Below are 19,869 nucleotides of genomic sequence, written 5' to 3'. Positions count from 1 at the left end.
TGTTTATGTGGAAGGTCTGTTGATATTTACATTCACTGGCAATGTTTTGATATGAGTTCTTGAAGGGAGATTGGCAGCCCAATTTGCTTGTCTGTTGTGTGGGCGCTCTAGCTGATAAGGAGCTGCCGCTACATAAAATTTTGCACTTTACAAAATGAAAAAATGTAGGTTCCTATGACTATAATATCACTGAGTCACTGTTGGGATTGGCCAACTCATACAAATATCTGGGTGTAACACTTTGTTGGGATAAGAATGGAAAGATCACACAGTTTTAGCCATGGGTAAAGCAAATGGTAGACTTCCGTTTATTGGTAGAATACTGGGAAAGTGCAATCAGTCTACAAAAGAGATTGGTTACACGAAACTTCTAGGCAGATTAAAACTGTGTGCCAGACTGAGAGTCGAACTTGGGACCTTTGCCTTTTGCAGGCAGGTGCCCGCGAAAGGCAAAGGTCCCAAGTTCAAGTCTCGGTCCAGCACACAGTTTTAATCTGCAAGGAAGTTTCATATAAGAACACACTCTGCTGCAGAGTGAAAATTTCTTTCTGGAAATACCCCCCAGGCTGTAGCTAGGCCATGTCTCCACAACATCCTTTCTTCCAGGAGTGCTAGTTCTGCTAGGTTTGCAGGAGAGCTTATGTGAAGTTTGCAAAGTAGGAGACAAGGAACTGGCAGAAGTAAAACTGGGAGGATAGATTGTGATTCATGCTTGGGGAGCTCAGTTGATAGACATTTGCCTGCAAAAGGCATAGGTCCTGAGTTCAATTCTTGGTCCGGTTGGTTGGTTGGTTGGTTCGGGGAAGGAGACCAGACAGCGAGGTCATTGGCCTCATCGGATTAGGGAAGGACGGGGAAGGAAGTCGGCCGTGCCCTTTGAAAGGAACCATCCCGGCATTTGCCTGGAGCGATTTAGGGAAATCACGGAAAACCTAAATCAGGATGGCCGGACGCGGGATTGAACCGTCGTCCTCCCGAATGCTCTTGGTCCGGTACACAGCTTTAATCTGCCAGGCAGTTTCACGTCAGCACACACTCCACTGCAGAGTAAAAATTTCATTCTGGAGAGTGTTTACAAATCAGTCATGCGACCAGTTTTAGAATATTGCTCAAGTGTGTGGGACCCTCACCAGATAGGACTAAGAGGGACTATTGACTGCATACAGCAAAGGACAGCACACATGGTCACAGATTTATTCAATCCTTGGGGTGTGTCACAGAGATGCTGAAGGAACTGGAAGTCTCTTGAAGACAGATGTAAACTATCATGAGAAAGTCTATTAACAAACTTTCAAGAACTGGTTTTAAATGATGACTCTAGGACTATACTACAATGACCTATGTATGGCTCACATAGGGATTGTGAGGATAAGATTAGAATAATTACTGCATGCACAGAGGCATTCATACACTCAATCTCCCCATGCTCCATATGTGAACGAATGGGAAGAAACACTAATAACTGGTACAATGGGACATACCCTCTGCCATACACCTCATGGTCATTTGCAGAATACAGATGGAGATGTAGATGTGTTCTGTCCCTGATATGGGGCCACTGTTGTTGAGGAAACCAAGACATGATGCCCGTCAAACAAGCCAAGAGAACCAACACAAAGTGTGTCTTTCATCAAGCCCTGCAAAAACTAGTAAGATAGGTAGAGTTCTAAACAGGCAAGGGCTTGGACAAGTCTCCCAGCCACACAGGAAAATTCAAGAAATGTTGTGATCCATTAAAGATAATCTTGGACTGAGAGTGCTGGGCATTTATCATATTTCTTGCAAGAGTGGCAAAAGGTACGTGGACCAGTGTATAGGGATTGTTGTCATTCATTACACTGGGCATCAGTGTCATCTGAAATACAAGAATTCAGAAAAATCAGTGGTAGCTGAGCACAACCTATGAAATAAATACAGGGTTTTGTTTGAACAAACGAGAATACTAGCTCACGCATGAACTAATTGAACTCAGAGACTAGCTATGCACTTAGCAATGTAAGGAAGTGTGTGCTTGACAAGGAAAAAGCATAGATGAAGACTTCTTGCAGGGATAGCACTGCAAGCAATGCTTGATAAAGAGTGCAAACACAATCTATGGACATAGAGGGCACGACCTTGGTAATTGCTAATTCCGTGTTGTTGCAATGATGTAATTCAGCCTATCAGATGCTCTCTCCTGGCAATAAAGAGGGGGAGACTTGCCATTTTCACTATTATTAAAAGCTGGGGATTTTATCTGAACTTGACATGGCAAGTAAACTGAGAACTTTTTATGCAAGGACTCCACTGCAAAAGCTTTTACAGCCATGCTCCCCAGCTGGCAATAAAACTAAATGGATGAACAATGTCTATAGAGTGTACTCATTTGGAGCTGCATGTTGGTGTTGTGACACCCTGTGCTGTTCAAATTATGGGTGCAGCATTGTATGTATTAAGATTTTTTGTCACAAGATGCATCTATTTTGCTTGATTTTCATTTGAAAAGAGTGAGAAATGAACCCAGTAAGCATTACACCTGTGGACATTATTCTTATGAAAGATTGTACATGGCCTTGATTCAAACAGTCACCCCATTCTCAATGTGATGCTGCTGCAAGCCTGTTGTGGAGCTATAAGTTTTGTTTCTTTCTTTCTCAGGTCTTGTATTTTAAATTGTCACAGATAACACACCTCTATGAAATTTTCATATTTGTGAAACTTCCAAGTGGGTTTGTGCCAAAAAGTACCAATGTATAAAATCAGGCAATAAAAGTATTCAGCAATTTCAAACTGAGAAATGCACAAGTCTTAATGGTACCAGTAATTAAGTGATATGTGACAGAGAAAAGCTAAAGAACAAGATCTTTGGCTTTTCATGTTTCAAACAGTTCTTCTCCTACCTGTACAGATCCCCAGATTAGCAGGTAGGTGCTTCTCCTCTGTCACTCGGGCTAGATTTTTTCTACATGTTCATATTTAGGATTTAAATTTAAATGACATATGAAGTCTACAGTTCAAAATAACACATATTACTGGAAAATAGCAATTCTGACTTACCTCAACAACAGTCACAGGTGCAACAAATGTGGGGATTATTTCTAAAAACTCTTCTATGACAAGATGAGGATGACAAGCAATAATTTTAAGCAGATTAGGAAAGTATTTTTTCAACATATTTTGTTCAAGTGTAGCTAATTTATTTTGGTTCTTCAATATAAAAAGCATGATATCCATAGCAGCTATGTCCGAAGAATAGCTGTGATACACTGCATCTCCAAACAGTTGCTCACTGATGTGATAAGAGTTATATCCCATTGTCTCACCTGAAAAAGAAGCATTTTGTTGGAAAGACGACAGAACCTGATCAGTATTCTTATGACACAGCATCTGTTAATGTATGAAACCATCATATAAGTACTGATTATGTCACTTAGTTCAAACAGTTGTTCTATTTTCTTGATGTCTTACAATAAACTTCAGAATTAATTGTCCATCCACGTTTCTTAAGATCCACAAACAAGATTCATTTTTCTCCCCCAAAAAAAGAAGAAGAGGATACTTTCTGGCTGGCAGAGTTTGATGTGCTTTTATTTGGTTTGTTGGGCAACTTGCTGTGACTCCTACACTATCAACTGCTATCCAGTCTCTACACTAGCGTACAAAAACTTATAACTCATCAGAACTTATGAGTCTGTCACATAAGCCTCCTCCTTCTGCATTCTGATAAAAAAAAAGTCCAGAGAATCAGTCATATGTTCACTTTTGTCATTCCCAGAAAGTACTTTTGGAACAAAGAACTTGTACCCTAATTGTATAGACATGATCTCATGGGAGGAGAGGACGGCGGGGGGGAGGGGGGGGGGGGGGGGGGGGAAGAAAAAGAAAAATGCAGAAGATAGTCTGACAGCTGAGTTCATAAAACACATTTTCATGAAATATTCATCAATTTCAGTAACAGTTCATTGACAAACATAAGACAGGTGGCTAATTCATTCATTCTTCCACTCTTAAATGACACCACTGAAGCAAAGTACCTTCACTCTTCACATTTTTGTTCATATACAGCACAAATTTTGTGATGATTATTAATGGTGTTGCGATATTTCACTTCTAAAAATTGTATTATAGGAAATATATCACGAATGACGAGCCTTTCAAATGTAACACTCATTTTGAATGGTTATTGCAGCCAAGTGAGAATCTCTCACTTAGCATGTGAGTCAGTGCACAGATTGTTCTCACTGCTTGCACTTTTGCCAATACTACCTGACATACAGCCCTCATGTGGTGGAATATCGTAGGGGTTTTGATAACTGAACAGCAAACTCATAGATGAAACTTTCTGGCAAGAATTAAAACTATATGCTGAATCAGGTCTCAGACCTACATTCTGCCATTTGCAGGCAATGCTCTAATGTATATTCTCCTGAAAATCTTATTACACTAGCACACCTGAAAGAAAGAGTATCATGCAGAAACGGTTTAGCCAAAGCTGAAGTGTTTTTTTGAAAATGAATATTTCAGTCAGTAGCAAAATGTGTGCAATCTTGAAACTACAGGGTAGAGTACTCATCACTTTCCAATACACTGGTTGTGTGTGGGGGGTATACAACATAACAAACTCCTGAATGCAACGTAACGAAAATGGCTCTGAGCACTATGGGACTCAACTGCTGAGGTCATAAGTCCCCTAGAACTTAGAACTACTTAAACCTAACTAACCTAAGGACAACACACACATCCATGCCCGAGGCAGGATTCGAACCTGTGACCGTAGCGGTCGCGCGGTTCCAGACCGTAGCGCCAGAACCGCTCGGCCACCAGCGGCCGGCGCAACGTAACGTTCAGTAAGCCAGTGACAAGCACATTTCTGTTAAAAAAAAAAAAATTACAACATTCGTTATAATAAGAATAAGGCTGTTTAAAGAATTTTTATTGATCAACAAATAAAATATAAGACAGCATCTTCTTAAATCATCTTCTGAAAAGCAAAATAACTATCATCAATATCAGTACATTCTGCATAATTACTTTATAAGCTAATACAAGCAAATAACTAAAGACAAACACTCTTCACTCTCATTTCTTTTCAATGAATTCTGAAACTGAAGGATTGTACAGGGTGGGCAGGAAGTAACTGTGGTGTCACCGCCAGACACCACACTTGCTAGGTGGTAGCCTTTAAATCGGCCGCGGTCCATTAGTATACGTCGGACCCGCGTGTCACCACTGTCAGTGATTGCAGACCGAGCGCCACCACACGGCAGGTCTAGAGAGACTTACTAGCACTCGCCCCAGTTGTACAGCCGACTTAGCCAGAGATGGATCACTGACAACTACGCTCTCATTTGCCGAGACGATAGTTAGCATAGCCTTCAGCTACGTCATTTGCTACGACCTAGCAAGGCGCCATAACATTTGATATTATTTTATATTGTGGTTATAACATGTACCGTCAAGAGAGATGTTCTACAATTGTGGATTAAAGTTAAGTATTACATCAACTATGTACTTTATTTGCTACTATTAATTCCTTTAACTGTTCCAGACCTCACGCCAATCTGCGTGAGCTTAACGCTTGCCTTTCGGCTTCCTCTCATTGTGACTTGGCTGTCTTGCTAAGTCACAACAGTAACCAGGTATCATTAAACGGCTGTTAAGTTTTCAATACTGAAGGAATAATATTGGAAATAGTGCAAACATACCAAACACTAAACAGGATAGTCATTTTTCATGTTGTGTAATACCAATAATGGCTGCAAGGGATGGGACACTCAACACCAGCAAAGATGACTGATGGCCTTACAGTTAGATAATACACACAGAGTGCTTCACATTATGAGGTATGTAATTCAATCATTCTTGTGCAGAGATGGTGGTGTATGGTGAAGGGAAGGAATGCCAAAATTTGTCTGGAGACAATAAAGAATTGTCACACAAAGCTAAATGAGTACAGGTTTGGTAAAGGAACAGCAAAAACAGGCCGTCCATCCACGTCTCAGTGTCCTGAGAATGTGGCGACTGTGCAGAACAAGTTCAATTGCAGCCTGGGGAAATCAACACATCAGGCAGTTTGTGAGAACAGACACACAAGACATGCTGTGCATCAGGTGTTGTATAAAGAATTAAACTTTTGAGAATGGAAACCCCATTATGTGCAGCAGCTGACACCAGAAGACTCTGATCACAGAATAGAGCATGGGGAGTTGATGTTGGGTTGGCATGCAGATTGGGTTCAATTGTTTCAGAACATCATCTGGAGCAACAAGACCATATTCCATGTGGGAGGTTTTGTCAATTGGCAGAACTGTCATTAATTGGTGTCACATGATCCTGGAGTTATGGTGGAGAAGATGCATTCTCATTCAAAAGTGCCCATACGGTGTGGAATAATGGCCACAAACGTCATCAGCCCATATCTCCTGCATTACACAATCAACGGGGAAAGCTACCTTCAAATGCTTCACAATTATGTTTGACCCACAGTATGTGGATGAGAAAATACTGATGACATCATCTTCATGCAAGATGGTGCACTGCCTCACTTTGCAAATGTCATGCGGAACTGGTTAGATGAGAAGTTTCCAGGACATTGGCTGGGGGTACATGGACCTCATGAGTGGCCTGCAAGAAGTCCAGTCTTGACATCCTGTGAGCTTTTTTTTGTAGGGTGGGGCAAAAGAGGAAGTGTACTAGATGAAACCTCGCACACTGGAAGCACGGATTTGGAGAGTTCTTACCAACATTCCACACAAGTTCCTCCAGAAAGATGTGGATTCCATTCCAGGTAGTTTGAGGAGATTGGTCAATGCCACAGGTCCCTATGTAGAAATTTAATGGAGTTCTAACATATGCAATTGTATTCCCATCAACAATGTACACACTGTATTAATTTCAAATAAATAACTCTGAAAAGACAGAAGTTATGCCTAGTCACTCCCTGATCACCCTGTATGTCTGTTTTATAGTGCAATTATCAGATACTAAAGTCCACATTTGTTTTTACAGCATGAAATAATAACTGACACAACACACCCAACATTTTCAACTAAGCACAAAACATAGTTAAAATATAATATTTTTTAAATTCATTTATAATAGTTATCCTAATTACTTTCAAACAGTAAGTAAAAATCTCCATATCTGTTAAGATATTTTCATGAACATAATTAAAATACAGTCCTTGAACTGCCAGCTGAAATAAATCTGCCAATTGAAATAAACCTGTTGCACACACGCTGTTCTGCACCTCGCATGAATCTCAGGAACTTCAATATCACTAAAAGTCACATCGATGCGGAGCTTTTATTTTTTTAAATTTATTATGCCAGACCAATACCGGGCCTTATGTCCATCTTCATTGTGCACCTGAAGGTAAGCAGCCAGTTGTAATGAGACACCCTCCTCTGACATTAGTTTTTCTTTTATAGAAATAACCGATACCATTTATACTATTGATTCTTGTATAGGTGAACATTATCACAGTTGTTTAACTAATTTAAGAATTTCATATGATTCTGCATACGACATATTATATTTCAGGCAAAAATGTACAAAAAAAATTAATGTGTTACAATCGATACACACTAACAGTTAAAATCATTCTTGTTTTAGAAATATTTGAAATTACGATTTTTCTGGCATACTTAAAATTCATAGTATTAATTGCAAAATCTAATGATAATTATTAAATTTATTTCTGGACTCATGTATATAATAATGATATAACTTGGTGATGATTCTTCTTTTTTTGACCAAGTTAGTAAACTCTTTTGCTTTGTAAATTCTCTGGAATATTGTGAGCTCGGCAGAAAGTTGCGAGTAATGGGCATGCCTCTGATGGCTTTTCTAAGTTTGTCAACAACAATGTAATTACTGGTTTTTTTAAATGTGGAAAATGTAAAGACAGTGTGATATTAAATAATGTGACAAAGAATAAAATTCAAGAAATATATAGGCAAATTTTCATCAGTTATTTAGTCACCAGGAACCCACAACATTAAATCAAAATTTCAGCTGCAAGAATGAGCCCTAGACACAAAAAGTGGAGCCAACAACTTCAACAACAACAACAACAACAACAGTGAGATAATGAAGATAAGTAAAGAGTTTTTCATTTGCATATCTTATGCCTCTCGAAGCTTTTGAAAATAATGAAGAGACTAAGAGAATTTTAATAGTGATATGTGGGAGGGTAAGATTACAAGTGTGTGTGTCAGCTGGGATCTGTTGACTGATTACGTAGTTTTCTCTGTTGCTAAAGAAGAAAGGACAGTTATTTGTATTTGCAGTTTTTATGTAAATGAACTTCAATCACTTGACAAAAAAAGACCTAAGAGCTGCACAACAAAGTCATATCAACAGTGATGAGATAATATCAACATTGATGGACCGGATGAATTGAAAGAGGGCTTTACAACTATGATGAAGGATATCAGAAAAGATACGTACAAACTATTTGTGAAATTAGTTTTTCATGGTGGATTCATGTGATTGCTAGGATAATGAATAGAGACAAGGTTAGGGGTGATGAAGTGAAAGCTGTAGAACCCAGCCAAGACATGTTTAAACCAAGTGGAAGTATAGTCAACATAGAAACATTTAAAACTGATATTTTGCAGTTGATTTTAGCAAAATTATAGGAAATGAAAACAGAACAGTCTGAAAACAATAGTAAAATGGACAGGGTACAATACCAAATAGACCAACTTAGTAATCAGGTTTTGGAACTACCAATGGGTTGTTGGATGGATTAAAAAGTGTGAACGAAAAAGTTGATGTCTTAGAAACTAAATTTATTGTTTTGAAAAATGAGTTAGTTGCACAATCTTCATAACAGGAGAAGAATGTTTATGATGTCAGAGTTCAACAGAAGGTCTTAGAGGAAAAAATGGTACAGAACTTTAGCAGTTCAGATAAAATATTTTAAAACAATATGCTAACTAATGTAAATCTTTTACATCAAAAATTTCAATAGTTCAGGAAAATTGCATTCACAACAGTCTGTATTCAAATAATGGTATTGCGTGGTCCAACATTCCAATAAGAAGTTTTCCATCAGACAATTTACGTCCAGTGGATTTTCTACACCACTGTAGAGATAGTTTTGTGTCAGGCATGGGTGACGACCAAAAAAATTAAATTTGTTAAAACATGTCTTGAAGGCAAAGATCTGTCGTGGGTAAATCTAAATTTAAGTCAGTGGGAAACATATCAAAGTTTCAAAAAAAGTTATTAAAAGTGAATTTATGAATGGTCGAAATTATAGGAATAGTGCCTTGAAAGAGTTCTGTAAGAATCAACTTAAGAAATTAGCTCATCTAGATAAACCATTTGATGAAATGACATTGACTGATGCACTAAAAAGGAGTTTGCCAGAGAGGTTGCAGTGGGATTTAGTACATGGACCTGACGATTGCCTTGAACAATTTTTATGATATGTTGGCAATAGAAAGAAGCATGTACCATAACAATCGAAATGATAGAGATCATAATAGTAATAACTATAGAAACAGAGATCATGGTAATTTCCATCAGGGTCAAAATGGTAACAGAGACAGAAATTTTGAACATCACCAGAATAGGAATAATGGGGATAACCAAGGTCAACTTAATAGAAGAAACAACCATAGAGGCAACTATTCAGGAAACGGCACCCAATGAAGGTCCACAGTTTTGGGGTGCGGAAACACAACAAGTACAGGACCCTCAATTTACACTTCCAATTAGACAATAATAACAGTATTAATAACATGGCACAGGTGCCTGAAGTTGAACAGAAGGAACATCAGATTTCTCAATTATGTTTTGACCAAAAGTTTTGGAATACTATGTATAATTATAATGATGTAGGTGCTGATCACAGACCAGAATGTGAGAGTAATGAGAATTTGGATGTAGTGTTTACTAATGATTTCTTCTCTTGCTCAGAAAAAAAAACGTTACTGATGTATGAAAAATAGGTGATGACTGTATTGGATCTGAATTAGGTGGTATTTTTGATGTAGATAAGAATGAGAGCTGTGAAATGACTGAGGGTGGTAAGTCTGAGACTGGTAGCTTATTGCAAATGAATGTAGGTGAGGTGTGTGACTTTAATGGAGATGAAACTTGTGGTCTTAATGATGTTATTGACGAAGCAATTTTGGAAGAATGATAATAATAATGATAATGATGATGATGATGGGTATCAGGTTTTGCGGAGTTTAAGGATAATGAAGTTTCATAGGTAAGTGATGTATTTAATGATGTAAGTGAAAGTCATGGAATACCAGACAAGTCAAAGCAGTTTTTCATTAATGTCATGCAGAGTAATGATCCAAACAGTAAAGATGAGTTATCTGTAAGCTTAGAGAATAAAGGTGAAAACTTCTTGAAATTTGTTTGGGACCAAATTGACAATAACGTAAATAAATGTGCATTCTGGAGTAAGTTAGCTGCGGTTGGTCAGAATTTGTATACAAATTTGTGGAATGAAGTGAAAGAAGATCTAAGTAGGAAATGTAATTTTGACAGTAATATATTTTGTGTTCCTCCTGTAATAAGTGATGTTAGTTGTGCCATCGAATCCATTCAGTGTGTTCAATCTTTACTGAGAACATGAGTAACCAAAGTAATGGTATGATACCAGTAAAGTTGTTAAAACCTTGCAGGATCAGTCTAGATGTAGCATTTGATGAAATTGAAAGTGATTTCTTACATGAGGTGTCTAATAACAGAGACGATAATTCAGATTTTGGATGTCCTTACATTAAGATTAAGATTGATCAATGGGAAGGGAACCGTTTGATTGATACAGGTAGTCCAATTTGTGGTATAGCTGAACAATTTAGAGACAAGATTAAACATAGTAAGAATTTTGTGGAAATGTCCGTTGTAGGTGTAAAGATAAGAGGAGCTACAGGTAAGCAAAGCAAATTGGTAAAATCTCAGGTACTTTTAATGCTTAGTATAGAAGGCAAAACCTTTGAACATGGATGCTTAGTGATCCCCAGTCCAGAAGAAAATATAATATTCCGTATGGATTGGATAGTGAAAGTTGAGGCTTGTTTTGGATAAAATGATGAAGAATTATTTATTTTGCAATCTAAAAGTAATATTTATGTGAAAACTAATTTCTGTATCTTAAACTGTGGGAAAAGTTGTAACTATTTGCAAAACACTGTGAACCACAGTGAGTACAAGGTGTTTGATGATGATACAGATTTTGACGAGATTGAGGATCAAGAGTTTGAAAGTGTAGTAGATTCAAAAGTAAGGGAAGTGACCTACAAAAGGGACAACTTAGGAATTTGTTATTGGAGTTTAGAAACATGTTTAGTGAAAAACCAGGAAATGCAAAAGGCTATCAGTGCATACTTTACCTTAAATATTATCAACCTTTCTTTCTCAAGCCATATAATATACCATTTTCAAAAACGAAAGATGTAGAGAAAGAAATTCAGAAAATGGAAACATGAGGAGTAATTCAGAGAAGTAGCAGTGCTTACAATAATCCTTTAGTTGTCGTAAGTAAGAGAAATGGTGGAGTGAGAATTGTTTTGGACTCTAGACATCTTAATAAATTTCTTATCAGAGAGAATGAGCATCTTGAGAACAGGGATGAGCTGTTACACAAATCTGATCATGTAAAATATATGACTAGTTAGGACTTGATCTCCAGATTTCACCTGATCCCACTTGAAATTAATTCTACAAAGTATGCAGCATTTTTGTATGGAGGTAAGTGTTTTCAATATTGTGTCGTGCCATTTGGGCTAAATGTATCTGTAACTGAATTCCTACGAGCTCTGGATTCTGTCTTAGAAAGTGAAGTGAGTTCAAAATTAATTGTGTATGTTGATGACATTCTGGTCGCTGAAAAGACTTGGGAACAACATTTGAATCTCTTAAAAGATGTGTTTTCAAAATTAGAATTAGGAGGCATGACTTTGAAAATAGGTAAGTGCAAATTTGGTGTGGAAGAAGTTAAATTTTTAAGACATGTCATATCTGAAAAAGGAATTGCACCTGATAAAGAGAAACTTGATGCCACTGCTGATTTTCCTCCTTGCATAATAAAAAATAGCTTAAATCATTTTTTGAATTAACTGGATTTTACAGAAAATTTTGTAGCAGCCAAGCTTTGAATGCTTCATGCTTGTGTGAACTTTGGAAGAAGAACCATTTGGGACTGGAATCAGGAGTGTCAGGATGCTTTCGATGAGGTCAAAGGGCAGTTGTGTCAAAGTCATATATTGTTCAACCAAGGTTTGTGTCTTCCTTTTTGAATTATGACAGACAGCAGTTATATTGGATTGGGTGCTCATTTATTTCAGGAGGTTGAAGTTGATGGTGTTATTAAACATACATCTCGTGCATTTGCTAGTAGAGTGTTGCAGAAACACGAAAAGACGTGCACTGTAACTGAGCAAGAACTTCTGGATGTACATTGGGTGTTCAACAAATTTAAATGTTATTTACTAGGTCACAAAGTTATTATCTATACTGATTACAAAGCATTATGTTATCTTCAGGTGTATAGGCTGTACCATAACAGAACTACTCATTGGGCCTTGTTTTTACAACAGCTCTATTATGAAATCAGATACATTAAGGACACAGATAATGTAGTTGCTGATGCTTTGTCTAGGCTATCTTTAGGAAGTGAATCATCTAACAACTTTGGAGAAGCTGAAAAAGAGTTTAAAATTACATACTTCAGAGGTGTGAAAGAGGAAAAAGAGATTTTGAAAATTTTCAAAGACGTCTGGAGGTATTAAAATCATGATCAAAACTGGAAATTGGTTATGAGCATGTTGGGTAAGAAAGGAGGAGAAAAAATAGAACAGTATTATAACGTACACAAGGGTATTTTATTCAGGACATATAAGACTGACTCAGAGGATTGGAAATTACTTTGGCCGGAACAGTGTATTGATACTTTAATTACTTAAACACATGAGAATTTTTGCCGTTGTGGATCAACCAAATGCATACAAAAGATTCAGGAAAACATCTGTTTTATAACATAGGAAGACAAGTAGAGGCCAAATGCAAAACATACTGCCTAATAGTAACCTTGATCTTGTGTCTGTTGATGTTTATGGACCCTTACCTAAATCTAAGAATGGATTTTGTGGTGGTTGACATATTTTTGAAGTTCATAAAGCTGTTTCCTCTTAAGAAAGTTACCAGTAAGCAAATCAACTCTAGGTTTGAAAACACGTATTTTCATCAGGTGGGTATTCCTAAAACAATTTTAACTGATAATGGTTCTCAGTTTACATCATAAGCTTGGAAAGATTTTGTTGATCACACAGAAATAAGGCATATTCTAACCTCGGTGTACCATCCTTTGAGTAACCCTGCACAAAGATATAAGAGAGAGACTGGAAGACTGTTTAGAACATATTGTAGTGAGAATCATACCAGTTGGAAAGATTAAGTCAGTGATTTTAAGGATATTATGAACAGCTTACAACATTCTTCAACATGTTTTTCACCATTTCAAATCATGTTTAATCGCAGACCAGCTAACCTGATTTTTGAAAATGTTGAGTTTCCACCTTGTAAAATTCTGTCACCACAAGCGAGGGAGGAATGTGTTAGGGATATGATGAAAAACCAGGGGGATAGGAGAAAGCACACAGACCGGATGGTCAAGGCAGAATTTATAAGTTTGAGGTAGGGGATCTTGTGTTGGTGAGAGCCACAGAGAAATCTAAAATGTTGACATCGGAGATAAAGACATTTTTTGATATTTATATTGGATCATTCGAGGTTCATGAAAATCCACATCCTAATGCATACAAACTTGTGTATCCAAAATATATGAAGTTGTTTGGATTGTGCAATATCACTGAACTGAAAGCATATAAACATGATCTGTAAGTATCTGATTTTTGTTTGTTCATTCTTTTTCCATTGTCATGAATTTAGTGTTCAAGATCATGTAGTTTCTAGAGCTCTATCTTATCCATTGACTGAGTTTAAATCTATCTGTATATGCAGAAGACTAGATAGCTGTGTTTTGTTTGAATGGAATATAGTATGTAAGATGTTGTGATTTTTAAGGTCCTGTTTTATCTGCTGACCGAGTTAAAATCTATGATACACTATATAGATACGTGCTTTAATAGATATGTACTTTAGAATTTGATACATGTATGAGACTAAATGAGTACATCCTTTTACAATTATGAAATGGGATAATGTTTATAATTTGTGCTCTAACAACGAGGAATAGTATCTGACCCTATCTATGTGTAATACCTTAATAGTCCTTTTTTTAAAAATTGCATTTAACTCCATTTATTAATGTTGCACCTGACATAAATCCCATATAACTGACTTTGAAAAGTTATTAGGAAGAACATATCTCATGTGATCTGAAGAAGGTACTGAACAGCACATTTAGTACACAAAACAATGTTTCAGGATTTGATGTGAATGCTAGACAGGAAGTTACCTATCCACTGGAGCGCGTAACGAGAACTCTAAGGAGGAAGCAGGAAGATGTGGGCGGGTCCACTCCCCACACTGCTGTATGGCTGTACCCTGTTGGACCAGTCAACTTAAAAGAGATCGTAGGTGCTGGGTAACGTACTTGAGCATCTGTTGACTGGGTCTGTGTTGTGACTGATATTTGTGAATTGTTAGCCAAGGCTGTGAAAGACAGCATAAATGCATGTGTTTTCAAATACAATACATTATGTGACTTAAAATTAGCGTTCATTTTGTTTTTATCATTTGTAAGTGAATTTTCTAGGTTTTTATATACATAGGTTATTTTGTATGGGCAGTTAGCAAATGGTGTGGAACACATTCACTAGTGTAGATAATAAAGCAAGATGTATGCATGTCTGCTTTCATACTCTGATTTTGGTTCTCAAGCTACTGGATTGTGTCATTATTCAAAGCTATTTATGACTAAGTTTATTTGAATGTATCCTGAGTATTGCAGTATCGTATCCGACTGGAACTTGAGTTGTGGACAGACTCGTGCTTAGGTCTGTTTTGGGTACCCTGATCATCGCAGTTCTCTCTCTCTCTCTCTCTCTCTCTCTCTCTCTCTCTCTCTCTGTGTGTGTGTGTGTGTGTGTGTGTGTGTGTGTGTGTGTGTGTGTGTGTGTGTGTGTGTGTGTGAGGCTAGATGCTTCTTACAGTTGCTCTTTGCACATAATTGTAATTATTGATATGATTATGAACTTTATTCATTTTGTTGTGTCAAAACATTTTTTGCTGTTTTGTAACAGGTGTGGTTTGGATTTGTGGGTCGATCCCCACATCGTAAGCTTAGTCCCTAATATTTTTCCATTATTTTGTTCTCTCATGAGTCAACATAACCTTGAATACTCTGGTTTATGCGGCTGACTGATTCCTACTTCTTGATTGAGTATATTTTTCTGGTCTGTACCTGTCGTCGTGAGTTTTTCATACACTTAGGCTCTGAAATTTTTCTCTTCTCTTTTGAAAATTTTGAAGGTTTGATTGTATGGATGTCAACTTACAATTTATTATTCTAGTAATTTACATTGTCTCTGTATTTACATCTATAGTTTAGTGGTGTAATGGTGTAGCTTTGATTTTGTAGTATTTTCTTGTGACAGTATTTTCCATAGATCTGAAAATTTGAATGCCATATCCTGAACCACGTATAGATTATGATTTTTGCAGTAGATATTTTTCTTATGTTTTCTGTAATATGTTATGTATTAGATACTTCTATACATCCATATTCTATCCTGGGCATCAGTTTGTACACTGTTTGGCAAACCTTATAGTCTGTCACAAAATATTGTAAACATACTGTTTCCAAATTTTGTAAGGTGGATATTATAATGGGACACCCTCCTCTAACATAACCTTTTTTTAAAAGAAATAACTGATACCATTTATACTATCAATTCTTGTATCTTGGTGTTTAACTAAAAGAACTTCATATGATTCCGTATATGATGTATTATATTACAGGAAAAAATGTATAAAAAGAAATTAATGCGCTACAATCGATATGCACTAACAGTTAAAATCGCTCTTGTTTTAGAAACATTTGAAATTATGATTTTTCTGGCATACTTAAAATTTGTATTATTAATTGCACAATCTAACGATAATTATTAAATTTATTTCTGGACTCGTTTATAAAGTAATGACATAACTTGGTGACGATTCGTCTTTCGCCGACAAAGTTTGTAAGCTCTTTTGCTTTGTAAACTCTTTAGAATATTGTAAGTTTGGCAGAATGTTAGGAGTAGTGGGCATGCCTCTGATGGAAGAAGACATTTATGTAAGTTTGTCAACAACAATGTAATTATTGAAATGATAATTAAATCAATATCCTAAGCTGTCAACGGCATTGATATAGATCTACAGGGACAGTTGAAAACGTGTGCCCCAACTGGGACTAGAACCCAGGACCTCCTGCTTACATGGCAGATGCTCTATCCATCTGAGCCACTGAGGGCACAGAGGGTAGTGCGACTGTAGGGATTTACCCCTTGCACGGTCCCCGTAAGACGCACATTCCCAACTTAATGTGCGCACACCACATTCTTAGTGCCCCTGCACATTACACTCATTATTCATGGCAGACAATCTTAACGAGTTCCGTAAGAGTTCGAGCAATGCGTGTGCATCCGCACAGAAGAAGAAGGTCAATGGCTGGTTAGCCTGAACCATATGAAGATGGTATCTGTTCTTTCAGACATGTCTGAAAGAACAGATACCATCTTCATAGTGTAATTATAGTTTTTTTTCTTTTTAATGTGGAAAATGTAAAGATGTTGTGATATTTAACAATGTGAAAAAGAATAAAATTGAATAAAAATATAGGCAAATCTTCATCAATTATTTAGTCATCAGGAGCCCACAATGTTAAATCGAAATTTCAGCTGCAAGAATGTACCCTTAGACACAAAAAGTGGAGCCAACAACAACAACGAGATAATGAAGATATATGAAAAGTTTTTTGTTTGTATATCTTACACCTCTCGAAGTATGAAGAGACTAAGAGAATTTTAATAGTGATGAGTGGGAGGGTAAGATTACACAGTCCAATAACGGTCCAGTACAATAAATTTTAAAAATAAATCCTTTGCAGCCAATATCAACAGTTGGTCACTGTGAAGGTTCTGAAATGAGCTCAATTGTCTGGAAATTCAAGAGTCTTATATCAGTTCTAATTTTCCTAAAGTCAACTTGGTCATGATCATTGTTCATTAATAGCGTAAGTTACAATAATATTATCAAGTAAGTATTTTTTACTTTGTATACATACCTATATTTAAAAGGAAACTCAGGGCTCTTATAAGGATGGAAACATCAGAATGTTGCCCTTTAAATCTTTCGGTAACATAACTGTTTATTCTTTTCACAATTACTAGTGCTTTTGGACCCCACTGTTTATCACTGTGGACAAGTTGACTGAGTAGATCCAGCACTTCACAAAGAACCTGAAAAAAATGTAGTTAGCTCAAATGAAATGAAATACTGGAAAAAATTGTGCTTTCAAGGTGGCAAGAGATATATGAATAAATAAAAGATGACATAAATGCTAGTTTTCAAAACCAGAGATTTCCTATCAGCTAACACAAGAGAGGAAACAGTTGCACAAATGGTGTAGACTTAGTCATTAAGCCAAAAATCACAACAAAAAACCAGGATCAGTCATTGTGTTCCATAGATCACATCAAGGTGGAGAACCTTCATGGATGTATAAGAGTCAAGCTGTACACAAATGGAAAACAAGCTAATAATCAAACTTAATCTGCACATTATATAAACATTAAAATCTCACTACACTACTTAACAGTATTCATGCTAAATTTAACCAAATATATTAGATAGAAAGCTGCTGCTTCTTTGCTCATATTAAGCAGCTCCTGTTTATCTCCTATTGGCAGATTAATATTTACTTAACTACATCGGTATTTTCAAACAAAATCATTACCAACATCTGCAAAAACAATGTCCTGCTTACAATACGCTATGCCTAGGACTTGTCATGCATTTTTACAATGAACACTGCTACTTGCCTTGTAGCTAACAGAAGTTTTCAATCCTTGAAACTAAATATTCAGGTAAATCATATGAAGAGTGGTTAATGAGGTAAGTTAGAATTTTCTTTTGCAGTGGCAGCAATTCCCAACTTCTTGCTTTGTGTTAGATGAGGGCTTATTCAAAACCTTTGCACCAGACTACATAATTTTCTCTGAACCTTAGACAAGGAGGCAAAGTCTGCATTAAAATTACTTCTGTGCCTTGTATTGTGGTTGCATAAACTACAATTCAGCTGAGACTGATCTTTTTTGTCAGCAACAGAATCCATTAAGGAGTAAATGTACTGAGAGAAGACTGTAAAAAGTTCAAGATCCTTTAAAACACCTCTGCAAGATGTGTGGTTATTTACTGTACACAATATTTTTACAGCTTGCTTCTGCTAGACAAACACTTTATTTTGATTGGGTGCACTGCTTCTGTAAGACGACAGGAACTGAAAAATTGCAAAATAAGCCAACATTCCTGTCTTTAGGTCAACTCAATGAGAGGTGCTTCTAAGAGTATAACTTGCTGAACTGAACTTGTTAGTTAACTTACACTGTTACCTTACACCACTTGTTGGTCTGTTGCCTTAGTTGCATCTGGTAAGGTTGAGTTGAATTGGGACTAACAAACATTATAGTCCTTGAACCATCCTTTAAAGGTATTGGAAGATCATTTACATAGGTTGAGAACAAGAGTGGGACCTCATACTGATTACTGTACGAAGCCACATGATATGTTGCCACATTCTCATGTTAGTTTCAAGCATCAGACACAGTCTACCACACACAGCTTTCTATTATGAAGGTAAGATTTCATCCATTCAAGAGGATCTCATTAAAGCCATAGAACTTTAGTTTGACAAGTAGAATTTTATCATCCACACAAAATCAAGGGCTTTTGGAAAGTCACAAAATGTGACAATGGGTAATTTTTCTTGTTTAGCTCTGCAGGACTTCATATGTGAGGCCTTGCATTGCTTTGTCCCTGGAGAATCCCCCACCATGGCCAAACAACAGGCAGTTAACAATTCCTGCTGGGATAAATAAGTCAGTATTATATTACATGCTACCTACAAAAACTTTTTAAAAGTCTGGGAGTGAAATAGATTTGCTTATATCCAGTTTTGCAGATGTCCTCCAACAGCATATTTAAGTCAGTCAGCAATTACGCTTTTACTCATTGACTGATTACAAAGATAGTTTAATGCTTTGGTAACCAAGCCAGAGTGCAACTCTGGCCACAACAACGCATTCAAAGTACTTTGCCTGAGAACATTTCAGGATGTGATGTTTTACAATGTACAAGAGACTGATTGCTCAAAAACTGGAATGGTTTCAAAACAATCTACGGATGGCTTGCTACCTGTCCTGTGACAGGTGCTGCACTCTTTTGTTAATTTCTGGAATTACTTTGAAAGAAGCATTAGGGAACATATGAACTGCTGTTGTGATTGACTGAACCACTGTGCGCTTCTATTGTCATGAGTTTCGTGCGTGCCATTTGCTGTAATTCTGCTGCAAATATATCATGTTAGTTGAGTGACCAAGACATTTTGGAAGCTCTGAAGAAAGAACTGAATGATTCTGAATTGGAGGGAGAAATATCTGAGTGCAAACAGTCACATTCTGCTACAATTTTTTCTCATTAGTATTGTTGCTACAGATACTGCTCCTGTAATTACAATTTAGTCATGTTTTACTTGTCTTTTTTTACAGGGGAGTTTGATGATGAACCTGCTCCTGTTAAGACAACATCAACTCAACAAAAGTACGTCCTCTGTAACATAGTTTTCTGCACTGTCAAGAAACAGGTTTTGATCTTCCAAAAAGAAGTCAGCTCATATCGAATTAGGCTGGACATTCA

The 19,869-nt window shown here is 36.8% G+C and overlaps 1 protein-coding gene and 1 non-coding gene across 4 annotated transcripts in view; both read right to left on the bottom strand.

Moving 5' to 3' along the window:
• The window catches only part of LOC124605527 (AP-5 complex subunit zeta-1-like), a 165,601-nt gene that overhangs the window by 83,771 nt on the left and 61,961 nt on the right, over positions 1 to 19,869 (bottom strand). For all 3 annotated transcript variants that reach the window (XM_047137271.1, XM_047137273.1, XM_047137272.1), the window contains 2 exons: positions 17,240 to 17,414; positions 3,037 to 3,302 (listed from right to left, as the gene is read on the bottom strand). In XM_047137271.1, coding sequence (XP_046993227.1) covers positions 3,037 to 3,302; positions 17,240 to 17,414 — 441 coding nt within the window. The remainder of the gene's footprint in view (positions 1 to 3,036; positions 3,303 to 17,239; positions 17,415 to 19,869) is intronic.
• Positions 16,353 to 16,427, bottom strand: Trnat-ugu. Its single transcript has one exon. It is a non-coding gene; the product is annotated as a tRNA-Thr (tRNA).

This window comes from Schistocerca americana, chromosome 3 (assembly GCF_021461395.2).
Source record: "Schistocerca americana isolate TAMUIC-IGC-003095 chromosome 3, iqSchAmer2.1, whole genome shotgun sequence".
Taxonomy (NCBI): domain Eukaryota; kingdom Metazoa; phylum Arthropoda; class Insecta; order Orthoptera; family Acrididae; genus Schistocerca; species Schistocerca americana.
Note: the sequence above shows the minus strand (reverse complement) of the source record. Positions and strands in the feature narration are given on the sequence as shown.